Source organism: Mobula hypostoma, chromosome 6 (genome assembly GCF_963921235.1).
Source record: "Mobula hypostoma chromosome 6, sMobHyp1.1, whole genome shotgun sequence".
In the NCBI taxonomy this organism is placed as follows: Eukaryota; Metazoa; Chordata; class Chondrichthyes; order Myliobatiformes; family Myliobatidae; genus Mobula; species Mobula hypostoma.
The window spans coordinates 32309416-32330981 of record NC_086102.1 but is presented as its reverse complement, the minus strand read 5'-3'; the positions used below and the strand labels follow the sequence as shown (position 1 = coordinate 32330981).

The 21566-nt window shown below is 40.5% G+C and overlaps 2 protein-coding genes across 4 annotated transcripts in view; one reads left to right on the top strand and one right to left on the bottom strand.

The window, feature by feature from the left end:
- chd1l (chromodomain helicase DNA binding protein 1-like) overlaps window positions 1-21566 on the top strand; it is a 100208-nt gene that overhangs the window by 11822 nt on the left and 66820 nt on the right. The window contains exon 8 of the mRNA XM_063050503.1: window positions 1981-2136. Coding sequence (XP_062906573.1) covers window positions 1981-2136 — 156 coding nt within the window. The remainder of the gene's footprint in view (window positions 1-1980; window positions 2137-21566) is intronic.
- Window positions 2143-21211, bottom strand: adal (adenosine deaminase-like). 3 transcript variants are annotated; one of them, XM_063050504.1, is made up of 11 exons: window positions 21126-21211; window positions 16754-16913; window positions 15801-15931; window positions 15292-15352; window positions 14102-14189; window positions 13740-13821; window positions 11256-11382; window positions 9802-9882; window positions 9458-9596; window positions 7215-7315; window positions 2143-4134 (listed from the first exon to the last, which is right to left on the bottom strand). In XM_063050504.1, exons 2-11 carry the CDS (start codon window positions 16784-16786, stop codon window positions 3937-3939), a joined length of 1041 nt encoding a protein of 346 aa, XP_062906574.1. In that variant the 5' UTR covers window positions 16787-16913; window positions 21126-21211; the 3' UTR covers window positions 2143-3936. The 3 variants fall into 3 exon arrangements, with proteins under 3 accessions (XP_062906574.1, XP_062906577.1, XP_062906576.1); XM_063050507.1 differs by lacking the exon at window positions 21126-21211 and adding an exon at window positions 20603-21102 and having other exon boundaries at window positions 16725-16913; XM_063050506.1 differs by lacking the exon at window positions 21126-21211 and adding an exon at window positions 20603-21100.

Below are 21566 nucleotides of genomic sequence, written 5' to 3'. Positions count from 1 at the left end.
GTACCTCCACACACGAGGAATTCTGCAGATGCTGGAAATTCAAGCAGCACACATCAAAGTTGCTGGTGAACGCAGCAGGCCAGGCAGCATCTCTAGGAAGAGGTACTGTCCACGTTTCGGACCCTTCGTCAGGACTAACTGAAGGAAGAGCTAATAAGAGATTTGTAAGTCTGAAGGGGAGGGGGATATCCAAAATGATAGGAGAAGACAGGAGGGGGAGGGATGGAGCCAAGAGCTGGGCAGTTGATTGGCAAAAGGGATATGAAAGGATCATGGGACAGGAGGCCCAGGGAGAAGGAAAAGGGGGAGGGGGGAAACCCAGAGGTTGGGCAAGGGGTATAGTCAGAGCGAGAAAAAGGAGAGACAGAGTGAGAGAAAGAATGTGTGTATATAAATAAATAATGGATGGGGTACGAGGGGGAGGTGGGGTATTAGCGGAAGTTTGAGAAGTCAATGTTCATGCCATTAGGTTGGAGGCTACCCAGACGGAATACAAGGTGTTGTTCCTCCAACCTGAGTGTGGCTTCGTCTTTACAGTAGGGGAGGCCGTGGATAGACGTACCAGAATGGGAATGGGATGTGGCATTACATTCCCATTCTGATATGTCTATCCACGGCCTCCCCTACTGTAAAGACGAAGCCACACTCAGGTTGGAGGAACAACACCTTATATTCCGTCTGGGTAGCCTCCAACCTGATGGCATGAACATTGACTTCTCAAACTTCCGCTAATGCCCCATTTCCCCCTCGTACCCCATCCATTATTTATTTATATACACACATTCTTTCTCTCACTCTGTCTCTCCTTTTTCTCGCTCTGACTATACCCCTTGCCCAACCTCTGGGTTTCCCCCCTCCCCCTTTTCCTTCTCCCTGGGCCTCCTGTCCCATGATCCTCTCATATCCCTTTTGCCAATCAACTGTCCAGCTCTTGGCTCCATCCCTCCCCCTCCTGTCTTCTCTTATCATTTTGGATCTCCCCCTCCCCCTTTCAAATCTCTTACTAGCTCTTCCTTCAGTTAGTCCTGACGTAGGGTCTCAGCCCAAAATGTCAACTGTACCTCTTCCTAGAGATGCTGCAAGGGTACCTCCAGCAGGGTGGAAGCAAGGAAAGAAAAAAAGATTTCTAATTGCTTTGTGGAAACTACTCCTTTCATTCAACTGTTTTTGATAAGTATTTTATTTCATCCTACAATATTATTCCCTTTAGCCATAACTTACCTTCCAACAGTAAATGAGTTATAGGAGTAGCAGAACTGTTACGGATAGAGCTCTTATCCCATTTTAACCTTTGTTCATCACCTGTGATTGTATCAAATGCAGATAGTTAATTTTATTGTCATGCAGAGTGCGGCACAAAATTACTTAGTACCTGCTTTACTTGTTTTATTTTAAAATCAAACACTTCATATCCGCTGCCGACAATAGCTCAGTTAGTAACACCCTCTGAATCATAAGATTATGGGTTTGAAGTCCAGATTTCAATGCAAAACTCTAGGCTCCCTTTACAATGATGCAGTTGAAACTAGATTTTTTTTTGGGTGAGATGCTATATTGAAGGTCCATCTATTCTCAAAGGGAGATATAAAAGACTTTGAAGAAATATTGAGCAAAGAGGTTATCCTTAGCATTCTGGCCAACATATCCTTTAACTAACATTGCTAAAGCAGATTATTTGATTATTATCTGTTTGAGGGAGTTTGCTGTGCAGATTGTATTCTGTAATACCCACAGTAATGATTATACTTCAAGTGTACATTGGCAAAAAAAAGCTTTTCTTTGATCTGAGGTGCTGAATAAATGCAAACCTTTTAATCTTTTTATTTATAGTTGAATTTTAACTTTAAAATAATTAACCACAAAAGTAACCACAAGGTAGCGTATAATTTAATGTACTATTCTGAACATTAGAATATTACTAATGTTATTACAAACAAAATTTATCGTGTTTTTATGACATTTTCTTCTTCCTCGCCTTAGCTAAAGAACTACACAGTCTGATGCAGCCGTTTCTCCTGCGAAGAATCAAGGCTGATGTTGTATCTGAACTACCTAAAAAGATGGATGTTGTTCTCTATCATGGAATGTCTGTATTGCAGAAGAAGTACTATAAAGCCATTCTGATGAAGGATTTGGGTGAGTACTAAATACCTATTTCTTAAAAGAAAAAGCAGTGTGATGCTTGTTACATATAATTTTTCAGAACATTACCATACTATAACTGTTCTGTGAAAATATATGAAACCTTGACTATATTATGCTTGCAAGCATTTACTGATCTACTTAAGATGTTTATTTAATTCTTGAGCAATTCCCAATGAAATATTATAACACCTGGCCTGAGGTCAATAATGCTGATCTATAGTAGACTAAAGCAGTACTAAACACAGGTGATCATACTGATATTTTGCTCATAAATTTGTAGATTATATCACTGGAACACAGCTTGATTATCAAAACAAGTTCCGTTTTCCCTAGTCTGTTGATTTCGATGGAGATTCTATGTAGTGGGGAAGGGAAGAGTAAGATGGCATTTTTTTGTTTATTTAATGAGATAGAGTGCAGAGTAGGCCCTTCAAGCCGCGTTGCCCAGCAACCCCCGATTTAACCCTAACCTAATCATGGGGCAATTCAGAATGACCAATTAATCTACCAACTGGTACGTCCTTGGATTGAAGGTGGAAAGTGGAGCACCCAGAGGAAACCACACCGTCGTGTATAGAAAGTACAAACTCCTTACAGGCAGCAGTGGGAATTGAACCTGGGTCGCTGGTCCTGTATAGTGTTGTGCTACCATGCTGCCCATGGTTAGTTGATTTTGTTTTGTTATGAAATGTTAATTTTAACTCTATTTCACTTTCAATAGTTTAGGAGTATTTCTGATGGTCAGAAATGTTCTGGGATATTTAGAACTCTGAAGGCTTTGACAGCTTACAAATCTGGGACATTGTTTGTTCTGGCCCATTTGTGTCATTTCACTGCATTGTTTGAGGTCATGTTGCAGCACAAGGCTGCTACATCTCAACTCCAGGAGTGTCTAGAACAGCATTCTATATTTGGCTAAATCAGTTTGGAGTAGGGGAAACTAGTTAGTTGGCAGGTTGTTTCAGTAAAATCCAGGCCAATATTTGTATACTCACAGAAAGTAACTACTGTTGAAATTATCCAGTTTCTTAAGTGCTTGAAGTGGTATAGAAGTTGCCACATGGTCACAATGAAAGCTTTGACATACAATTGCCACCCATGCTGCCACAGTTCATGAAGGCAGATGACAGTTAGTTCAGACGCATTTAGGGATGAGCAATAAACATCCATCTTGCTGCTAACTCCCATAAATGAAGTTTAAAAAAATGTTCACAGGGCAAGTTGGTATTGTTGGATTCGTTATCTAGAGTATCAAACTACGCAGACTGCAATATATTTGTAGAAAGGTTTGATATTGGATTTGTTCCTGAAGTTTTATCACACTGTTAAATACACAGTGAAAAGTATGGTGTACTCATCAACACCTGAGCTGATGGAGAAAGAGCAGAGAAAAATCAACATTATTTTAAAATATTCAGTTGCTTGTTCGTGGCTGGGAATTTTTTTTCAAATAGCACGTTGCTTTACTAGGTCTTAGAAGAAAATAAAATTTAATATAAAGATGCTTTCATTAATATTGTGCTCTGTATAATTTGTATAAAAGATGTGCAGTAACTTATTCTATAAGCTTTCTGATCTGGACGGACCTATGCATCAGCAATACATATCTGTTATCAGTGATGTAAAAGATAGAAGGGTCAGCCGCTTATGGGGAAGCATCACCTGTCATAATGCCTGAACTACAGAAATGTTGATTTGCTTGCATAGGTCTCTCATCAGAGACACTCAAGATTAAGTATCAGCTGAATGAAATAGGGCTCAAGAGCATTGTCCATGTCACACAATCATTGCTTAGTCTTGGTTAAATAGTCCTGGCTTCAGCTTATTCCACTGACGTTTCAAATCAGATTTTGTACTTTCTGGAGCGAAGATGTAGTTAATGCTTTGGTAAGACAGATCCCATATCTGTGCTTTAGAAAGGTTGAAAGCTGACTCTGCAAGCTGATATTCCTGTGACAAATTGCTGGTAAAAACCCCTTTGCCATCAGTCTGAGAACAGAAAAAATGATCACAATCATTATTTTTGCAAATGCTTGAAACACAACTAGTTGTTTTGTCAAAAGCTATCTGTGCTTAAATAACTAATTTCATTATTCCTTGTAATAATTCATCACAAGCTTTTGTGTTGCTTCCTATTTAAAACAAGGTATAATGCCATAAATTGTTCCTCATGAGTTCTGTGAATAAATACATACTTACTGGAGAGAAAGGCCATAATTATTAACTTATAATTGAGACAAGATGTATTTGTATTAATGCTGTAATGTACTTGTATAAATGTTCAAACAAACATTGCCACGTTCTATCCATTTAATCTCATTCATATTGTTGCTTATTTAAATATTTAATAGTTTGAATACTAGAATGTAGGATGTCAACCCTATTCATCACACTTAACTCATGCTGAGGCATACTTTGCTTTACCTAAATAGATACCTAAAAGATTCTTAGCTGAATTATTTTAACAAATACTATCAGCTGGGCAAAGGAGTCACCTCCTTTTCACCACCCCCTCCCACAAGCTCCAGTCCACTGCATAATTTTTTTTAACACAAGTTTCCCTCTTTACAATTTTATCTGTACTTAAGATGTATAGATGAAATTGGGAAGTCATGTTGTTAATTATTATAGAAAGAGTTGGGTCTCTCTCTTCTTCCATTTTGTACTTGCCAGACTTGAAACATCAACAAGTGCAATTGAAATCAAAATGCATGCAATAGCTTCCACTGGATCAAGATACAGTAATTCTAGAATACAGAAGATTATGCATACAGACTTTGACTGTGAGAATGTTTTATGAAAAACAGCCAAGGGCATGGAGAAGTTGGCAGGGGAGGAGGAGGAATTACTGGAGAGAGGCCAGTTTCACATTCTGTCCCACAAAATTCTGAGTTCAGTAATGAGTGTTTCCAAGCAGACACCCTGAGATTAGACATGCACAATGAATGTTCAAACCATAGTGTTTGCCTATGTGGTATTTAAGAAAATACAAATTCTTGGTCTAAATCAGGTCATGTGAAGGAGAGAACTGAGTGACTGGGGATGTCAAAGTATTCTCCTTGATTCTATAAACCCCATTTCCAGAAAAGTTGAGATATTTTCCAAAATGCAATAAAAACAAAAATCTGTGATATATTAATTCACGTGAACCTTTATTTAACTGACAAAAGTACAAAGAAAAGATTTTCAATAGTTTTACTGACCAACTTAATTGTATTTTGTAAACATACACAAATTTAGAATTTGATGGCTGCAACACACTCAACAAAAGTTGGGACAGGGGCATGTTTACCATTGTGTTACATCACCTTTCCTTTTAATAACACTTTTTAATCGTTTTGGAACTGAGGATACTAATTGTAGTAGATTTGCAATTGGAAATTTTGTCCATTTTTGCTTGATATAAGACTTCAGCTGCTCAACAGTCTGTGGTCTCTGTTGTCTGATTCTCCTCTTCATGATGCGCCATACATTTTCAAAAGGAGATAGATCTAGACTGGCAGCAGGCCAGTCAAGCACACGCACTCTGTGTCTACAAAGCCATGCTGTTGTAGCCCGTGCAGAATGTGGTCTGGCATTGTCCTGCTGAAATAAGCATGGATGTCTCGGGAAGAGACGTCGCCTTGCTGGCAACATATGTCTCTGTAAGATCCTAATATATGCCTCAGAGTCAATGGTACCTTCACATACATGCAACTCACCCATGCCGTGGGCACTGATGCACCCCCATACCATAACAGATGCTGGCTTTTGCACCTTTCGCTGATAACAATCTAGATGGTCATTTTTATCTTTGGCACGGAGAACTCAACACTCGTTTTTTCCAAAAATTAGTTGAAATGTGGACTGATCTGACCACAGCACATGGTTCCACAGTCTTTCGGTCCATCTGAGATGAGCTCGGGCCCAGAGAACTCGCCGGCGTTTCTGCATAGAGTTGATGTATGGCTTCCTCCTTGCGTAATACAGTTTCAAGCTGCATTTCTGGATGCAGCGACGGACTGTGTTGAGTGACAACGGTTTTCCGAAGTACTCCCGAGCCCAGGTGGCTATAATTGTCACAGCAGCATGATGGTTTCTGTGTACTTTTCAATCTTATTTTAACTCTGTCCCAACTTTTGTTGTGTGTGTTGCAGCCATCAAATTCTAAATTTGTGTATGTTTACAAAATACAATGAAGTTGGTCAGTAAAACTATTGAAAATCTTTTCTTTGTACTTTTGTCAGTTAAATAAAGTTCACGTGAATTAACATATCACAGATTTTTGTTTTTATTGCATTTTGGAAAATATCCCAACTTTTCTGGAAATGGGGTTTGTAATAGTGTATCAGTAGTTTATAATGAGTATGTGTTGGGTGATTCTTAAAGGTTGTCATAGCCAGGGTAGGTACTGAGGATAAGCTCCCACTACTTATTACATGCTCTCAATAGCATGTGTCTTAAATAGCCTCTGACAATCAAGTTCAGCTCCTGGCCTTCACGTGTGGCTTAGCTATTAAGCCCATCGAAACTGACAGGAGAACGGGCAAAAGTGCGTTACTGGTGCCAGGCACTTTGGGCAAATGGAGCTCAGCAGCCATGGTTAGCAGCTCATCTAGGAGAAAGAAACCTCTGGTGTCTTGCAGCGATACACACTTATGGGAAAGCCTTTGTGAGTAAACCCCGAAGAAAGATCCAGAGCTGGAGTTCAACGCTGACTGGCAACTCCTATCATGCAGCTGGTACCAAACTATTGGTCTCTGCTGTTCCTTTGAATTCATCAGCTGTGTGGAGAGGGGTGCCTGGTGCATGGGCCAGAGCCTGTTCCCTACATCATACTGCTCTGGCTTACGTATTGTGTGGATAGCTGGGGCGCAATATCCATGGTGGACTTTGACCAAAGGAGGTGCTCAGATAAAGTGAAAATGTTGTAACATCTCCATGAGAAGCACTGAATCTATCAGAAAGATAATGTGCTCCTTATATTGACAATATGCTAGCCTTTTTCATTTCTTTGCAAAAGCAACATATCTGAAAGTAAATCTACACATCAATTACTATCTAATGACATCAAAGTAAAGTGGACTTACACAAAGTATGCTGGGGTGTCCACAATTGTGCCAATACTGGAAATGGTGTTCACTGTATGATGAGACAGTTTGACCCTTGACATTTGATGTCAAGCAAAGCTCTGGAAAACAGATAACATAAATTGTGTTGTAACCATGTCCTTGTAAATGAAAGTAACTGCAGATGCTGAAACAAGAATAAAAATGCTGAAGACATTCACCAGAATCTGACACCATTTGCATTTGAAGAAACAGATTGAATGTCTCAGGCTGATGACTTTATTGAGGACAGGCTGTTTTTCCACTTTGCCAGTACTGATGAAAGGTCTCCACTTGAAACATTAACCTTTTCTCTCTTCGTAGGTGTTTCCTCGTCTCCTGTCTATCTCCCACATTTTCTGTTTGTATTATGACTTTTTCTTGCTGTTCAAATTATAAGTGCTGCAGTAAAACTTAAATAAAATTTCTCATTCTTTAAATGATTTACAGAGGGGTTCGGACCATCTGTGCAATATAAAGGTAATGTTTTACTGATGGAGATATCTACTTTCACATAAAACAGTAAAATAAACCCCCATCTGTAGGCTTGGATGCAAAATGTTCAACAACATTTCAAAAAGTCCACATAACTCAGCCAGCTGGAGAGACCCATTTTCACGTAAAATAGTAAAATAAAGCCCATCTGTAGGCTTGGATTGGATGCAAAATATTCAAAAAGTACATTTAACCCAGCCAGTGTTTGTCTCTTGTGCATTACCACAACTTTTTATTAGGCATTTTATCAGATTCCTGTGCACTCCTGCTGTTAGTCTATCAGAAGGAAAATACAGCATAGGAACAGGCCCTTTGACTCACAATGTTGAGCCAACCTCATTAAGCTGATGATGCCTAATTAAATTAACTCCTTCTACCTGCACATGGCCCATATTCATCCATTCTCTGTATATGCCTATCTAAGAACCTCTTAAATGTCTCTATCTTACCGGCCTCCACTATCACCCCGGCACCCTCATCCTTCCCAGAAGTACTTAATTATCTGCACAGCGCCTTGATATATTCCGAGATTGTGGAAGGGACTGTGTTACTGCAAGTTTGTCTGTCTTCATAAGGTTTTACTTTCTTTCTTCTTTATTACATAGCTATCTCTAACCATGAATAAAGGACTGGATTCCAAATCTCTGTGTCTTTGAATTTGTATTGGAAGTTACAAAGTGGTAACAAAATAGCAGAAAATTTTACTTTCTTTGTTTTAGAACCTAAGGTATAGGAGTAGAATTATTCTATTTGGCCTATTGAGTCCACTCGATTAAATGGACTTGGAGAACATGCACACTCATTCCTCAATCATACTTGTGCACAAGGAGAACAGCATGGCCCGTGTCACCACACTGCTCTGCAGACAGGACAGAAGCTTTTTAAAATACAATATTGGCTTATTAGATACAGATACTGACCATTGATAAACTGTATAATTCCTTACTAGCAAGATCAATTGCCATTCACAATTGAGGTATTAAAAGTCAATAGAAACTACAAGCTGACAACCAATGATACTTTGAAGTAAAGTACTTGTCCCTTAATTGGTAGACACGAGGAAATCTGCAGATGCTGGAATTTCAAGCAACACACATAAAAATTGCTGGTGAACGCAGCAGGCCAGGCAGCATCTATAGGAAGAGGTACAGTCGACGATTCGGGCTGAGACCCTTCGTCAGGACTCAGTTAGTCCTGAAGGGTCTCAGCCCGAAATGTCGACTGTACCTCTTACCATAGATGCTGCCTGGCCTGCTGCGTTCACTAGCAATTTTTATGTGTGTTCCTTAATTGGTGGATGTGTTTTGCATCCTTCTGTTGTACTCTTATCTGTCTGCCACTGGCACTCTGTGTAAAGAGGAGCTACCTTCTTCAAAGACCTTTCTAGAAAAGTCTCACTTCAAAGGCCCCACTTATCTGGGTTGATCACACACTGAACCAGGCTAACCTTTCCTGGACGTTGTCTTTAACCCTTGCTGTACTGCAACGGCCACACTCCCCTAGATGGTCTGCTCCAGCAAATGAAAGGAACTTCCCCTAAAGCTTAATCAAGAAGTCATAAGTATACGATGGGAGCAGAAGAGACATCTGTGATATAGAATAGCACAACATTAACATAATATGCTTCAGGAATTCCCCCCCCCCCAAAAAAAATTCTGCAAAAATTTTCATTCAATGAGTTGTATGTTTTCTGTAGAACCATTACTTGTCTAAGCCAAAGAAAATGTTACCTATGGGTATTTGATACTTCTTAATAGTGTTGACCAACTGGTCTGTCCCTCCAGCTTCAGGATGAAGGAATGTACCATGGCCAATCCTGTCTGGTGGAAGACCAAGTAACATTTCCCATTCTTCATTTTTATTTGGGATCTTAATGAAAAATATAATTGTTTTTGTTAATGTTCTTCCATCAAAAGAAATTTTAATTATTTTACGATGAACAATTTTTAATTGGATATATTTGTTACATTAAGTAGGTAAGATTCATATGATTCAATATTTTAAGAATTAATATATCCTTTTCTGTAAAAAAAAATTTAGAGATAGTTACTTAACTAGTTTAAATGCTTCTTACCTCAGCCATGTGCACAGCAAGCTTAAGACCAATATTTCTAGCTGCTTGAAGTGGGGCAAGAAAGCTCTTAGCATGTTCTACCTTAAAAAGTAGAAAATGGTAAACAATATTATACAACTAAAACTGATTCATTATTGATGTAAGCAAACAAATCTGATTTGATGCAACACTGAGTTTTGTGTAACCTTTATCCCCCCGCCAAATCCTTTAAGTGCATATCTGACATCTGACCCCTCCAGATATTGACCACTCTTCACTTTTATTCAAAACTATTTCAGACTGCTGTGTAATTTGTGGATTTTTAAATGCATAGATTAACGAATGGTGAATGATAGGAATCACATGCATACTTAAGGCTACACCAAGTTCTCCTTATCCATGCAGGATAGGGATGCAGACTACCTGTGCAGAAGAAAATGCATGCACTCCTAAGGCCACTGACATTGACTTTAAAGCTACAGTAACATACAACAGTTGATTCCTAAGTGTATGCTTCAGATTTTGATTTATCACATCATTATAAGGAGAAAATCAACAATCTTCTGATTTATCCCATCATATCTGGTAGTTAGCTTGATCCTGAGCTTAGCTCTAGCTGCACACCCAGCCTTCATTTGAAGTCAGATAAGTACAAATAATATCAATGTACGTTTGTAGATGTAAATTTACTTGTGTAGAATAAAAATGCTATCTACAAAAGCACTTGGCTCAGGTTCCAATTCCTGGCACAGGACGCACACCATACAGTCAGAGTCATAATGCACTACAACACAGAAACAAGCCCTTCCGCCGATCTAGCCTGTGCTGAACTATTATTCTGCCTAGTCCCATCAACATGCACCTGGACCATTGCCCTCCATACCTGTCACATCCATCTACTGTACTTATCCAAGTTTCCCTTAAACGTTGAAATTGAACCCGCATTCGCCACTTCCACTGGCAGCCTGCACCGCCCCTGAATGAAGAAGTTCCCCCACTCAGATTCTCTTTAAATATTTCACCTTTCACCCTTAACATATAACTTCTAGTTCTTGTTTCACATAACTTCAGTGGAAAAAGCCTGCTTGCATTTACCCTATCTATACCCCTCAAAATTTTGTATACCAACTACTGCCGCTTCACAACTGCCAGCAGGCATCAAATACAATCCATCTCATTGCAAACAGGGGCGTTTGCACGTCTCTTGCACGTTACAAGAGAGGGTCTAGTCCCATATGGCTGGTCTTGTGTTGATTCAGCATATCAGCAGATGATGAAGACGAGGTTAACAGTTAATGGCCATGTGAAGACCAGCTAAAAACATCTAAATGATGTCAGTTTATAGGAAAAGTAATCTTTAAATTAATGTTCATTTAAGTAGAAAGAATCCAACAAAATGATTGCATGAGACAGGATACGGCACCCTGCTGCTCTGAATTAAGATAGACACAGGTAAATAAAAATTAGTTACTCACTGCGGGATCGCCACTTAAATCCAAGCCAACCACTAGCCCATCAGAGGATGTAAAGAATTCTTCTGCAAGTTTTACAGTCTCTATGGCAACAGCAGGCCCACCTCTTCTATCTATGGATAACAGAAACCTAAGGAAATAAAAGTTAACGTTTTTTTGCATTTGAGATGAACAAGAAAATGAATTAAGAATCCTACCACTGAATATTGCATCAAGTAGATCCTCTCTCCTGAAAACTTGCTGGCAAATGGAACCTCTCTTCCTCATACTGAAAGCACTTGGCTGCTTTGAAGTACAGGCTCTCACCATCTTACAAATGCCCAACTTACCTACAGCTTGCACTTACAAACGAGCTTTTGGGACAACGCTGCGATGGATTTGCTGACCATTAAAGGGTTGCAGACATCTGCTGTGTGGGAGCTTGGTTTAGCACTTCCCATGTGCAAGCTGTTGGGTTATGAATAGTTCACAGGAACAGAACCCTGCCACAACTTGGACAGCCTGTACCTTACTTTTGGCCCCATCAGACCTTGTGTTACCAGTGCTGCTGACAATCCAGAGAAGCATTCAGCACAGCAAGTGTCATATATATCACTCACAACCCAAGCATTCCTGTGCTCCCAGGCTCCAAGAAATATCTACTTCAAACAACAAGAAGGCTTTTCTGGTTCCAAAACTCCCAGCAAGTCCATGTTTTGCATACTTTTGCATCTAATCTCCCCCCACTTCATCCAAACTTCTCAAACACCAAAATCCTAAGGAGCTTCTAAACTTCACAATGTTCAGCAGTTACTGCCAAGACCCATTAATTCATCCCTAGCATAAGTAAATTTAGAAACACCACCCACATCATGAAGACCCTGGAGAGACTTGTTCTGGAGCTGCTCCGGCCTATGGTCAGGCCACACTTAGATCCCCTCCAGTTCGCCTACCAGCCCCGACTAGGAGTTGAGGATGCCATCGTCTACCTGCTGAACCGTGTCTACGCCCGCGATAAGCCAGCGAGCACTGTGAGGGTCATGTTTTTTGACTTCTCCAGTGCGTTCAACACCATCCGCCCTGCTCTGCTGGGGAGAAGTTAACAGCGATGCAGGTGGATGCTTCCCTGGTGTCATGGATTCTTGATTACCTGACTGGCAGACCACAGTACGTGTGCTTGCAACACTGTGTGTCCGACAGAGTGATCAGCAGCACTGGGGCTCCACAGGGGACTGTCTTGTCTCCCTTTCTCTTCACCATTTACACCTCAGACTTCAATTACTGCACAGAGTCTTGTCACCTTCAAAAGTTTTCGGATGACTCTGCCATAGTTGGATGCATCAGCAAGGGAGATGAGGTTGAGTACAGGGCTATGGTAGGAAACTTTGTCACATGGTGTGAGCAGAATTATCTGCAGCTTAATGTAAAAAGACTAAGGAGCTGGTGGTAGACCTGAGGAGAGCTAAGGTACCAGTGACCCCTGTTTCCATCCAGGGGGTCAGTGTGGACATGGTGAAGGATTACAAATACCTGGGGATACGAATTGACGATAAACTGGACTGGTCTAAGAATACTGAGGCTGTCTACAAGTAGGGTCAGAGCCGTCTCTATTTCCTGAGGAGACTGAGGTCCTTTAACATCTGCCGGACGATGCTGAGGATGTTCTACGAGTCTGTGGTGGCCAGTGCTATCATGTTTGCTGTTGTGTGCTGGGGCAGCAGGCTGAAGGTAGCAGACACCAACAGAATCAATAAACTCATTCGTAAGGCCAGTGATGTTGTGGGGATGGAACTGGACTCTCTCACGGTGGTGTCTGAAAAGAGGATGCTGTCTAAGTTGCATGCCATCTTGGTCAATGTCTCCCATCCACTACATAATGTACTGGGTGGGCACAGCAGTACATTCAGCCAGAGACTCATTCCTCTGAGATGCAGCACAGAGCGTCATAGGAAGTCATTCCCGCCTGTGGCCATCAAACTTTACAACTCCTCCCTTGGAGGGTCAGACACCCTGAGCCGATAGGCTGGTCCTGGACTTATTTCATAATTTACTGGCATAATTTACATATTACTATTTAACTATTTATGGTTCTATTACTATTTATTATTTATGGTGCAACTGTAACGAAAACCAATTTCCCCTGGGATCAATAAAGTATGACTATGACTTTCAGTACCCATAGGTAACCTGCCATGCTTTCTGCATCATTTTGCTGTAACGCCTTTGATATTACAAACATAGAAGAAAAAATTGATTAGAATAAGTTACAGTCAAAATCACTGAACTAGCTTTTCAAATGATTTTCAATGTATAACAATGTCTTGCCAATAAATGTTCCTAAATAATTTCAGTATGTCCCTTTGAGACCCTTCTAGTTCTTGAGCAGTGATTTTAGCCTTAGTAGTGGCCTGATCATTTTAACAATTTAACCTTTATGTTTTTTATCTGGGTTCCAGCCCACCAATGATGCCATGGAAACCAGCTGATTACAGTATAAATATCACGTACCTTACGTCTATGTCTACATTCTCTTGTTTGCATTGTTTTATGGCTTCAAGTATAGCCTCAACATATGACTTCTTGCTCATCCCTGTTTTAGAAATAAAAATAAGTAACATTTACAAGTTATCTACCATAAATCTATTTCAAAGTCATTGATCTGAAACAGCTGCTACCCGATGCTTAGTACTTCCAGCATTTGGTTTTTATTTTACAAGTTAAAACTTCTTAACCACCTTTTTATAATATTCCGTAAGAAAGAATTGGGTTTCTGAATTTGTACACAGGCATGCCTCACAAAAGTAAAGTGTATGTTTGAAAAATTAGCTTATACTAATTAAAATATAATTTATATAGTCTTGTGATAGTACCTGTTGTGTTTTCTGTTCGTGGTGTACTTCGTAGCTCAAGATATTTCACTCCATCAGCTGCAAATTCCTTAATAACCTCTTTGGTCACCTAGAAGAGTTCATCATATTATAAATGTACTTGCTCAGTGTGGGCATGTGGCCAAGTGGTTAAGGCATTTGACTAGTGATCTGAAGGTTGTGAGTTAGAGGCCCAGCTGAGGCAACGTGTTGTGTCTTTGAGCAAAACAACACTGGTGCCAAGCTGTATGGGTTCGAATGCCCTTCCCTTGGACAACATCAGTGTCGTGGAGGGGAGACTTGCAGCATGGGCAACTGCCTGTCTTCCATACAACCTTGCTCAGGCCCGCGCCCTGGAGAGTGAAGACTTTCCAGGCGCAGATCCATGGTCTCGCAAGACTAACGGATGCTCAGTATAATGATGCATTCCTGCTCTCTGCTGCTGTTTTGTGCAAAATTGTTGCACTGTGAAGCTGTTGCTGTGAAAGCTTTACTGATAAGAGCAGCAAGTGGAGAAACAGACATTTGAGTTCCGAGTGAAACACAAATTTCTGTGTACATGTCCTCCCTGTTCACATACACCTGACATACAAAGCCCACACATATGAACAAGCATTTGCAAGACAGACAGGATGGATTTGCCAGCTGCTGTGCAGCTGTAGACATTTCTACCGTGTGGGATCTCAGTTTGTGGCAATATCATTACACCTTGCAAAGACATCTGAATGGTTGAGTTAAATTCCCTGATTCAATTATATGTTGCCTTTAGTTGGTCTTTTTTTTTATTTGCATACAGTATATGACTAGGCGGCCACATTTCCAATGTGCAAACTGGGTTATGGTACATTTCTCAGGAATGGAACCCTGTTGTAACTTGGGGAGTATAATCCATGCTTTAAGACTTTCCATTCTCCTTTTAAACAGTGTGGGTCCAACATGGAAATCTGTCTTGCTGTTGGGTAGATTGGCATGTTTGTAGCCCACCAGCAACATGGATAAAAAGCCCAGCCAACATGATTGGACTGGCTGGAACTTCAGCACAGCCCAATGATTCCTTAATAACACTCCAAGAAAACATTTGCAACCCTAACAAAAAATATCTTTTGTTAGCATGAACTAAGTAGTTCTATATTTACTGCTGCACATCTACTTTGGCTCAGTGGGTTAATCTTGTAAAAATGACTATCATTTACCATGAAGATTCGTTCTACGCTGTCAGTTAACTGATGAATTATTTTAAATATCTCAAAGCATCTGTGGAAAAAAAAAAGTGTAACTTAAAAGAAGTTGTATCTTTTCAACAAGTTTCAATTTTAATGGTTAACATTCCCTATAAATTTAGTGTTTGTGAGAAGCAGGTTCTACTTTGCATCAGTTCTAAACTTACACTGAAAAACTGATGTAGTTTGCATCTTCAACTTTAGATTGAACTTAGTGTGCTTTTCTTTGCACTAATAGCATACTTGAAAATTTATGCAACTTTAACGTTGCTTGCTTATAATCATAGTAAATATACAGTGCACTGTGATAATGAGAAATAAATCAGGAATGATCTGAAACGATTGCCTAGCTATGTTATGAGACATTAACCAATTTCATTTCTAATCTAAGATAAATTCTGCAGAACATTTCATCAACTTTTATAACTGGTTTAAGATATTAAGTTAATTTTGATCTTAAGTCCATAGTTATCAGTACACACTCTTCCAATGTTCTTGTGTGGCCTTTCCTGATCATGGTCATATTGTGGTCAACATTGAGATGTGGTTTCTGCAGTATCAGCTTTTCCATTGTGGTGCTGCTGATAGAGGTATTGAGATGAGCATGGAGTTCCTGGAAGGGAAAACAGATCATTATTAACTTATGACATTCCTTGCTCTGTTTACAAATCAATGAACACTAATTTCCCTTCATAACAGCATTCTTCACACTGAAATTGAAAGCAGAAAATAGCAAGTGCTAAAAATCTTCAGAAACAGAAAATTCTGGGAATACTTCAGTCAGGTAATATGCGAGGAGAGAGAAATATTTCAGATTGATGACCGGAGATCAGAAATGTTGCTTGCCCTGCTTGGTATTTTCAGCATTCTCTGCTTTTAATTATGTTTAAATATATTCAGAGGTTCAGGGTAGCTATGTGTTTTCCACAGGCACCAGTAATATGTTTTGACTTTAGAAGAATAAAGATTGGTGGAATTTTAAATTAATTGTAGTTCCATTTCAATCTTTAAAAATTAAATTTGATTTGTAAATACAGTTTTGTACTTAACTATAATAATCTGATGATCTGTGCAATTCAGTTTAAGCTGTATACCTGGTCTTTCTGCTCAGCTTCTGTATTTCACAGTATGGAAAATTAAAAGAAGGAGACAACATTTACAGAGGCTAAAATTTGACCTGAAGAGTCAGAAACCATGTTGTGACATTGTAATGAGCAACCGCAGGCAGTGAGTGAAGTTGGCTGAGGTAGTTTCTTCACACCAAAACTACTATTAGTTCTGGGCCCATCCTTGCCTTCAGAATACAAGAAACAAAAATAAACCGTGACAGCCTGCTGTAAATAAATGACTTTGTCCTTTTATTATGAGGTTGAGTTCAGGATCCTAAATTGCACTGCAGAACACACCTAGATTTTGGGTTTTCTGAAGCACTTACAACTTTAGGCAACGCTTGATGAAACAGCACCATTACTTCTGTAGCTACGATGACACTATCAGGAATTCTGCAGCATAGGATGTTCGAGTCACAATTTTTTTTTTCTTGAATACTTTCACTCTTTTTCCAGTTATGGGAAAAGTCGGCTGTTTACCGTGATCTAAGGGACAATTTAAACAAGAGCAAATTAATTCAAACATACTATCTAAATTCAAAAAACAACTTCAAACAATATCTGGTAGTATAGCTTTCAAATATCTGTACAAGTTTAAGCACATCTGATAGCTAGATATTTTGCATTGATGTAATATTTCATGCCACATTTAGCTGGAAAATAAGAGTGTCCAGGTATTGTGGCACGGTAGCGTAGTGGCTAGCAATCAGGGTCCAATTCCCGCTGTCTGCAGGGAGCTTGTACGTTCTCTCTATGACCTCCAGGTGCTCTGGTTTCCTCCCACATTCCAAATACATAAGTTGTAGGCATGCTGTGTTGGCCCCAGTGGCACTTGTGGGCTGCCTTCAGCACATTCTCGGACTGTTGGTTGTTAACGCAAACTATGCATTTCATTGTATATTTCGAAATACACGTGACAAATAAAGCTAATCTTTACAAAATATATTTAAACCAAAGTTATTTTACATTGTATGTCTGTTTGTTTCTGTTACTTTAAATTGACCCTTTTACTTTAAATTAATTCTTGAATTCCAATAGCTCATGAAATAACTTTTATTGAGTTCTCAGCCTGGGGTCCATGGACTCCTTGGTTAATGGTTGGGGTCCATGGCTTAAAAAAATGTTGGGAACCCCTGCTCTAATCTTTCCTCCAGTGCCATGTATTTTTCAGTAATGTAAAAAAACATGAACACATATTTTAAGGAAAATTCCTACATATTTTATATTCACTGAGGGAACGTGGGCTTTGCCGGCAGAGCCAGTGTGTAATTACGCATCCCTAGTTGCTCTTGAGGAGGTTGTGAGCTGCCTTCTTGAACTGCTGCTGAACCTTGAGGTGAGGGTATATTTACAATGCTCCTAGGCAGAGTGCGCCTTGATTTTAACCCAGCAATATTGAAGGAATGGTAATATAATTCCCTTATCAGGGTGGTGTGTGGCTTGGAGGGTAACTTCCCTATGCTTTCGATGCCCTTGTCTTTCTAGCTGCTGAAGGTCGTGGGTGATGGGAGTTCTTGTGAGTTGCTGCAGTAGATGGTACAAACTTCTACTGAAATGAGTGAGTGAGTGGGTTGTCTATCAAGCCGACTGTCATGTTCTGTTTGTTTCTTGTATATTGTTGAATTTGTACTCATCCAGGCAAGTGAAGAGTATTCCTCTTGACTTTAGCCTTGAAGACAGTGGAGAAATTTTGGGGAGTTAGGAGGTGAGTTACTGGCTATGGAATTCCAAGCATCTGACCTGCTCTTGCAGCCAGGTCAATATTAACCCCCAGGATACTGATGGTGCAGGATTCATTAATGGCAATGCCACCGAATGTCAGGGTGTAAGAGCTGGATTTTCCCTTCATGTTGATCATAATTGCCCAGCACTTGTGTAGGGCAAACAACAGGAATTCTGCAGATGCTGGAAATTCAAGCAACACACATCAAAGTTGCTGGTGAACGCAGCAGGCCAGGCAGCATCTATAGGAAGAGGCGCAGTCGACGTTTCAGGCCGAGACCCTTCGTCAGGACTAACTGAAGGAAGAGTGTAGGGCAAATGTTACTTGCCATCTATCAGGCCAACCTGGATAATGTCCAGCTCTCGCTTCATCACCTAAGAAACTGGGGATCATCAGGAAACATCCGTACTTCTGACCTTGTAACTGAAAGATAATTGATGAAGCAGTTGAAGAGATGATTGACCTTCAACCGCCATGACCATCTTCTTTTGTGTTAGGTACGATACCAAACAGCAGAGAGTTTTCCCGCCTGACTCCCATTGACAACAGTTCAGCCAGGATTCCTTGATGCCATAGTCAATCAAATGCTGTCTTGATGTCAAGGGCAGTTATTCTAAGTTCATCTCTAGAGTTCATATTTTATAACAACATATATTTAAATAAAGACTCAATCAAATAAACAAAACTGTTTTGTCAAGAAATAAATTTGAGTATATTTTTACATGCGACTGTCACAATTTAATAAAAAAAATGCATTTATTTAATACGTTATTTTTTTGTAAAAGTCCCAGCATAAGGAAATGCAGTCATTGTTTTGTGTACAACCAACTGATGAAAGAAATGATTACTTAATTTGGTTTTAGATGTCTCAGTTCAATACCAGCCAAAAGAATATCTGCAGGCATTCTGACCTCTGCAAGGGACTGGCAGCTGATGGTGGACCTCGAAGGGCAGCTGAACTTCCCCAACCATATCGCAGCCACCACCCTGTGACCAGACATTGTCCTAGTGCCTGAGTCTACTAAGCAAGTGGTGCTGCTGGAGCTGACAGTCCCATGGGAAGACAGCTTGGAGGAGGCCTTTGAAAGGAAGCTCTCCATGTACGCAGGACTGGTCAGCAACTGTCAGCAGGCTGGATGGAGAGCGAGGTGTCTCCCAGTGGAGGTTGGTTGTAGGGGATTCGTAGCCTGTTCTTTTGTTAGAGCCTTCAGCATTTTGGGCATCGAGGGAGAGAGGAAGCGGAGAGCCATCCGCAGTACCACCGATGCGGCAGAGAGGGCCTCAAGATGGCTGTGGCTCAGAAGAGGGGAGCCATGGAGTCATAAGTAGCTAGCCATCTGGACTCAAGCTGGGGTCTGATCAGCCCCGGCTGGGTCACCTGGAGGAGGTTGTATGATGTTGAAAGACCCGAAACACCCGATGATTCCAGGAACATCACTGAAGATGTGTCCAGGAGCATCAATAGATGTATGTACACATCATTATGGAATATAGGTCACTAGAAGTTGCTATTTTTTCAAGTGTTATAACATCCAACACCCAGAAGAAAACTCAGTGTAGATTATAATCCAATAAGCTAAATACCACATTTCTTCCAGTATTCTACATGATTCTCACCAAAATCCTTTATTTTCTCATTCATGAAAGATTCCCATCTAGGAAAGCTGTGAATAAATTAAGCTATTAATGCACTTCTATGAATATAATTTTTATCCCTTATAGAGACCAAATCATGAACAATTGATGGTCATTAGTTGTCATATTATCTGTTATCTATATTTACATTTTATATTTAATTAATGGTGCTTCTGCTAACAAACTTGAAATGTGCAGTAAAATATGAGGATTAAAGCTGGATTAAATATACTGCTATAATTTTCCTTAAGCTGACAATATACTTTGGTCAGCCAGAGGCACTGCCTTCAGGACGACACTCAACTCTCAGTGGCAGGTTTCAGCTATACTTCTCTGAGGGAGTTAGCTGACTTTAATTAAGACACGATGGTTTCCATCAATAATGCTCTGTCACCAGCAGAGGATGGAGCTTTGTCTGGGCAGCCAGGTACAGGGACAGAAAAGACCATGAAAGATCATATTGCATGCCACTGAGAGTTGTGGCTGGTGACGGGGAGACTTGAATGTCTCAAGTAATTCTTGTCTAATTCCTGTCTAAAGTAATTCTTGCTCATCTGACTCAGTCCCCAAAGCCCACACTGACATTTGGTCTGTGCAGAATCAGTCACTACTATGGCTAATTCTGCATTTTTTCTCCTTCTTTGCCCTTATCTAGTAATGCTGTGGCAATCTATTCTGCCATCAGGCAGAGAGGGATTTACAGCTGGATCTACCTCTAAGCAAAAGCACTATGTTCTTTATAGTGTGGACCCTGAATTGAGAGAGCAGGCACTGTGATAGGTTTTCAGATTAATTCATAGACTCCTGGATCACCTACCATTTCTGTAGCCTGGATGTGTTCCACCTATGGGAGGCTTCTCAATTCTGATTGTACTCTCCTGATTTTTGTGCACCCAGTATGGATGGTGGCAAGTCGGGGAGGGGTACTCATTGGTCTGCTGTTTGGCCTTGCCAAGATGGGCAATTACAAGCCTAGCCGGTTACTAACTGCTCCTTTCCAAAGGATAAGTCTGTGCCCAAGTCCCTGAAAAAGCAGCACTGCTGAAGTTTTCCTGGTCCGGTGAGTGCACTAGGTTGCATTCCGGACAGGGAGGATTGGTTTACTTCTTTCAAAAGTGTAAATAAGTTTATGAAGTATGTTGCGAACAAAATAACAGTGAAATGTGTTACTTTGATCTACAGTACATTGTGCACCTGGGGCATTAGTGAGCTGTGTAATTAGAGCGGCACCGCTATGTAACTGGGGCAGGCGGTTAGCATCAGCACAAATGCAGCCCAAGCCCCGGGGACGGGTGGAGCCACCTGCCCTCGGACCTCCCGCAGCAACACTCGAGACTGACCTGCTCCCGAGCCACAAGGCCGCTGCCTGCACCGTGCACCTCTGGCCGTAAAGGATGTGTCCCCGTTCACCTCACGTGTTTTCCGGCAGAATTCTGCCGCCTCCCGGCCACGACGCTGACCACAGCGACCCCAGCCGGCGGCCGCTCGGGTTGCAGTCAAAGTCCAATGAAAACCATTGCAGTAACATCACCAGCACATAGCATCGTATAAGCAGCGTTCACGAGTAAAAATGCTCAAATAAATTATACGCAATTCTTGCAAGAAAAACACAATTTGAAAAAAATGTATTTTTACTGCGAAGTGGTGTTGATGTTGCTAAACTTTCGAGCACAGCACAGTACGGGCCCTTCAACACATGATATGCCAACCTTTTAAGCTGTTTCATGTACAATATAACCTTTTCATTCTACTAGCCCATAACCCAATTTATTTTATCCATC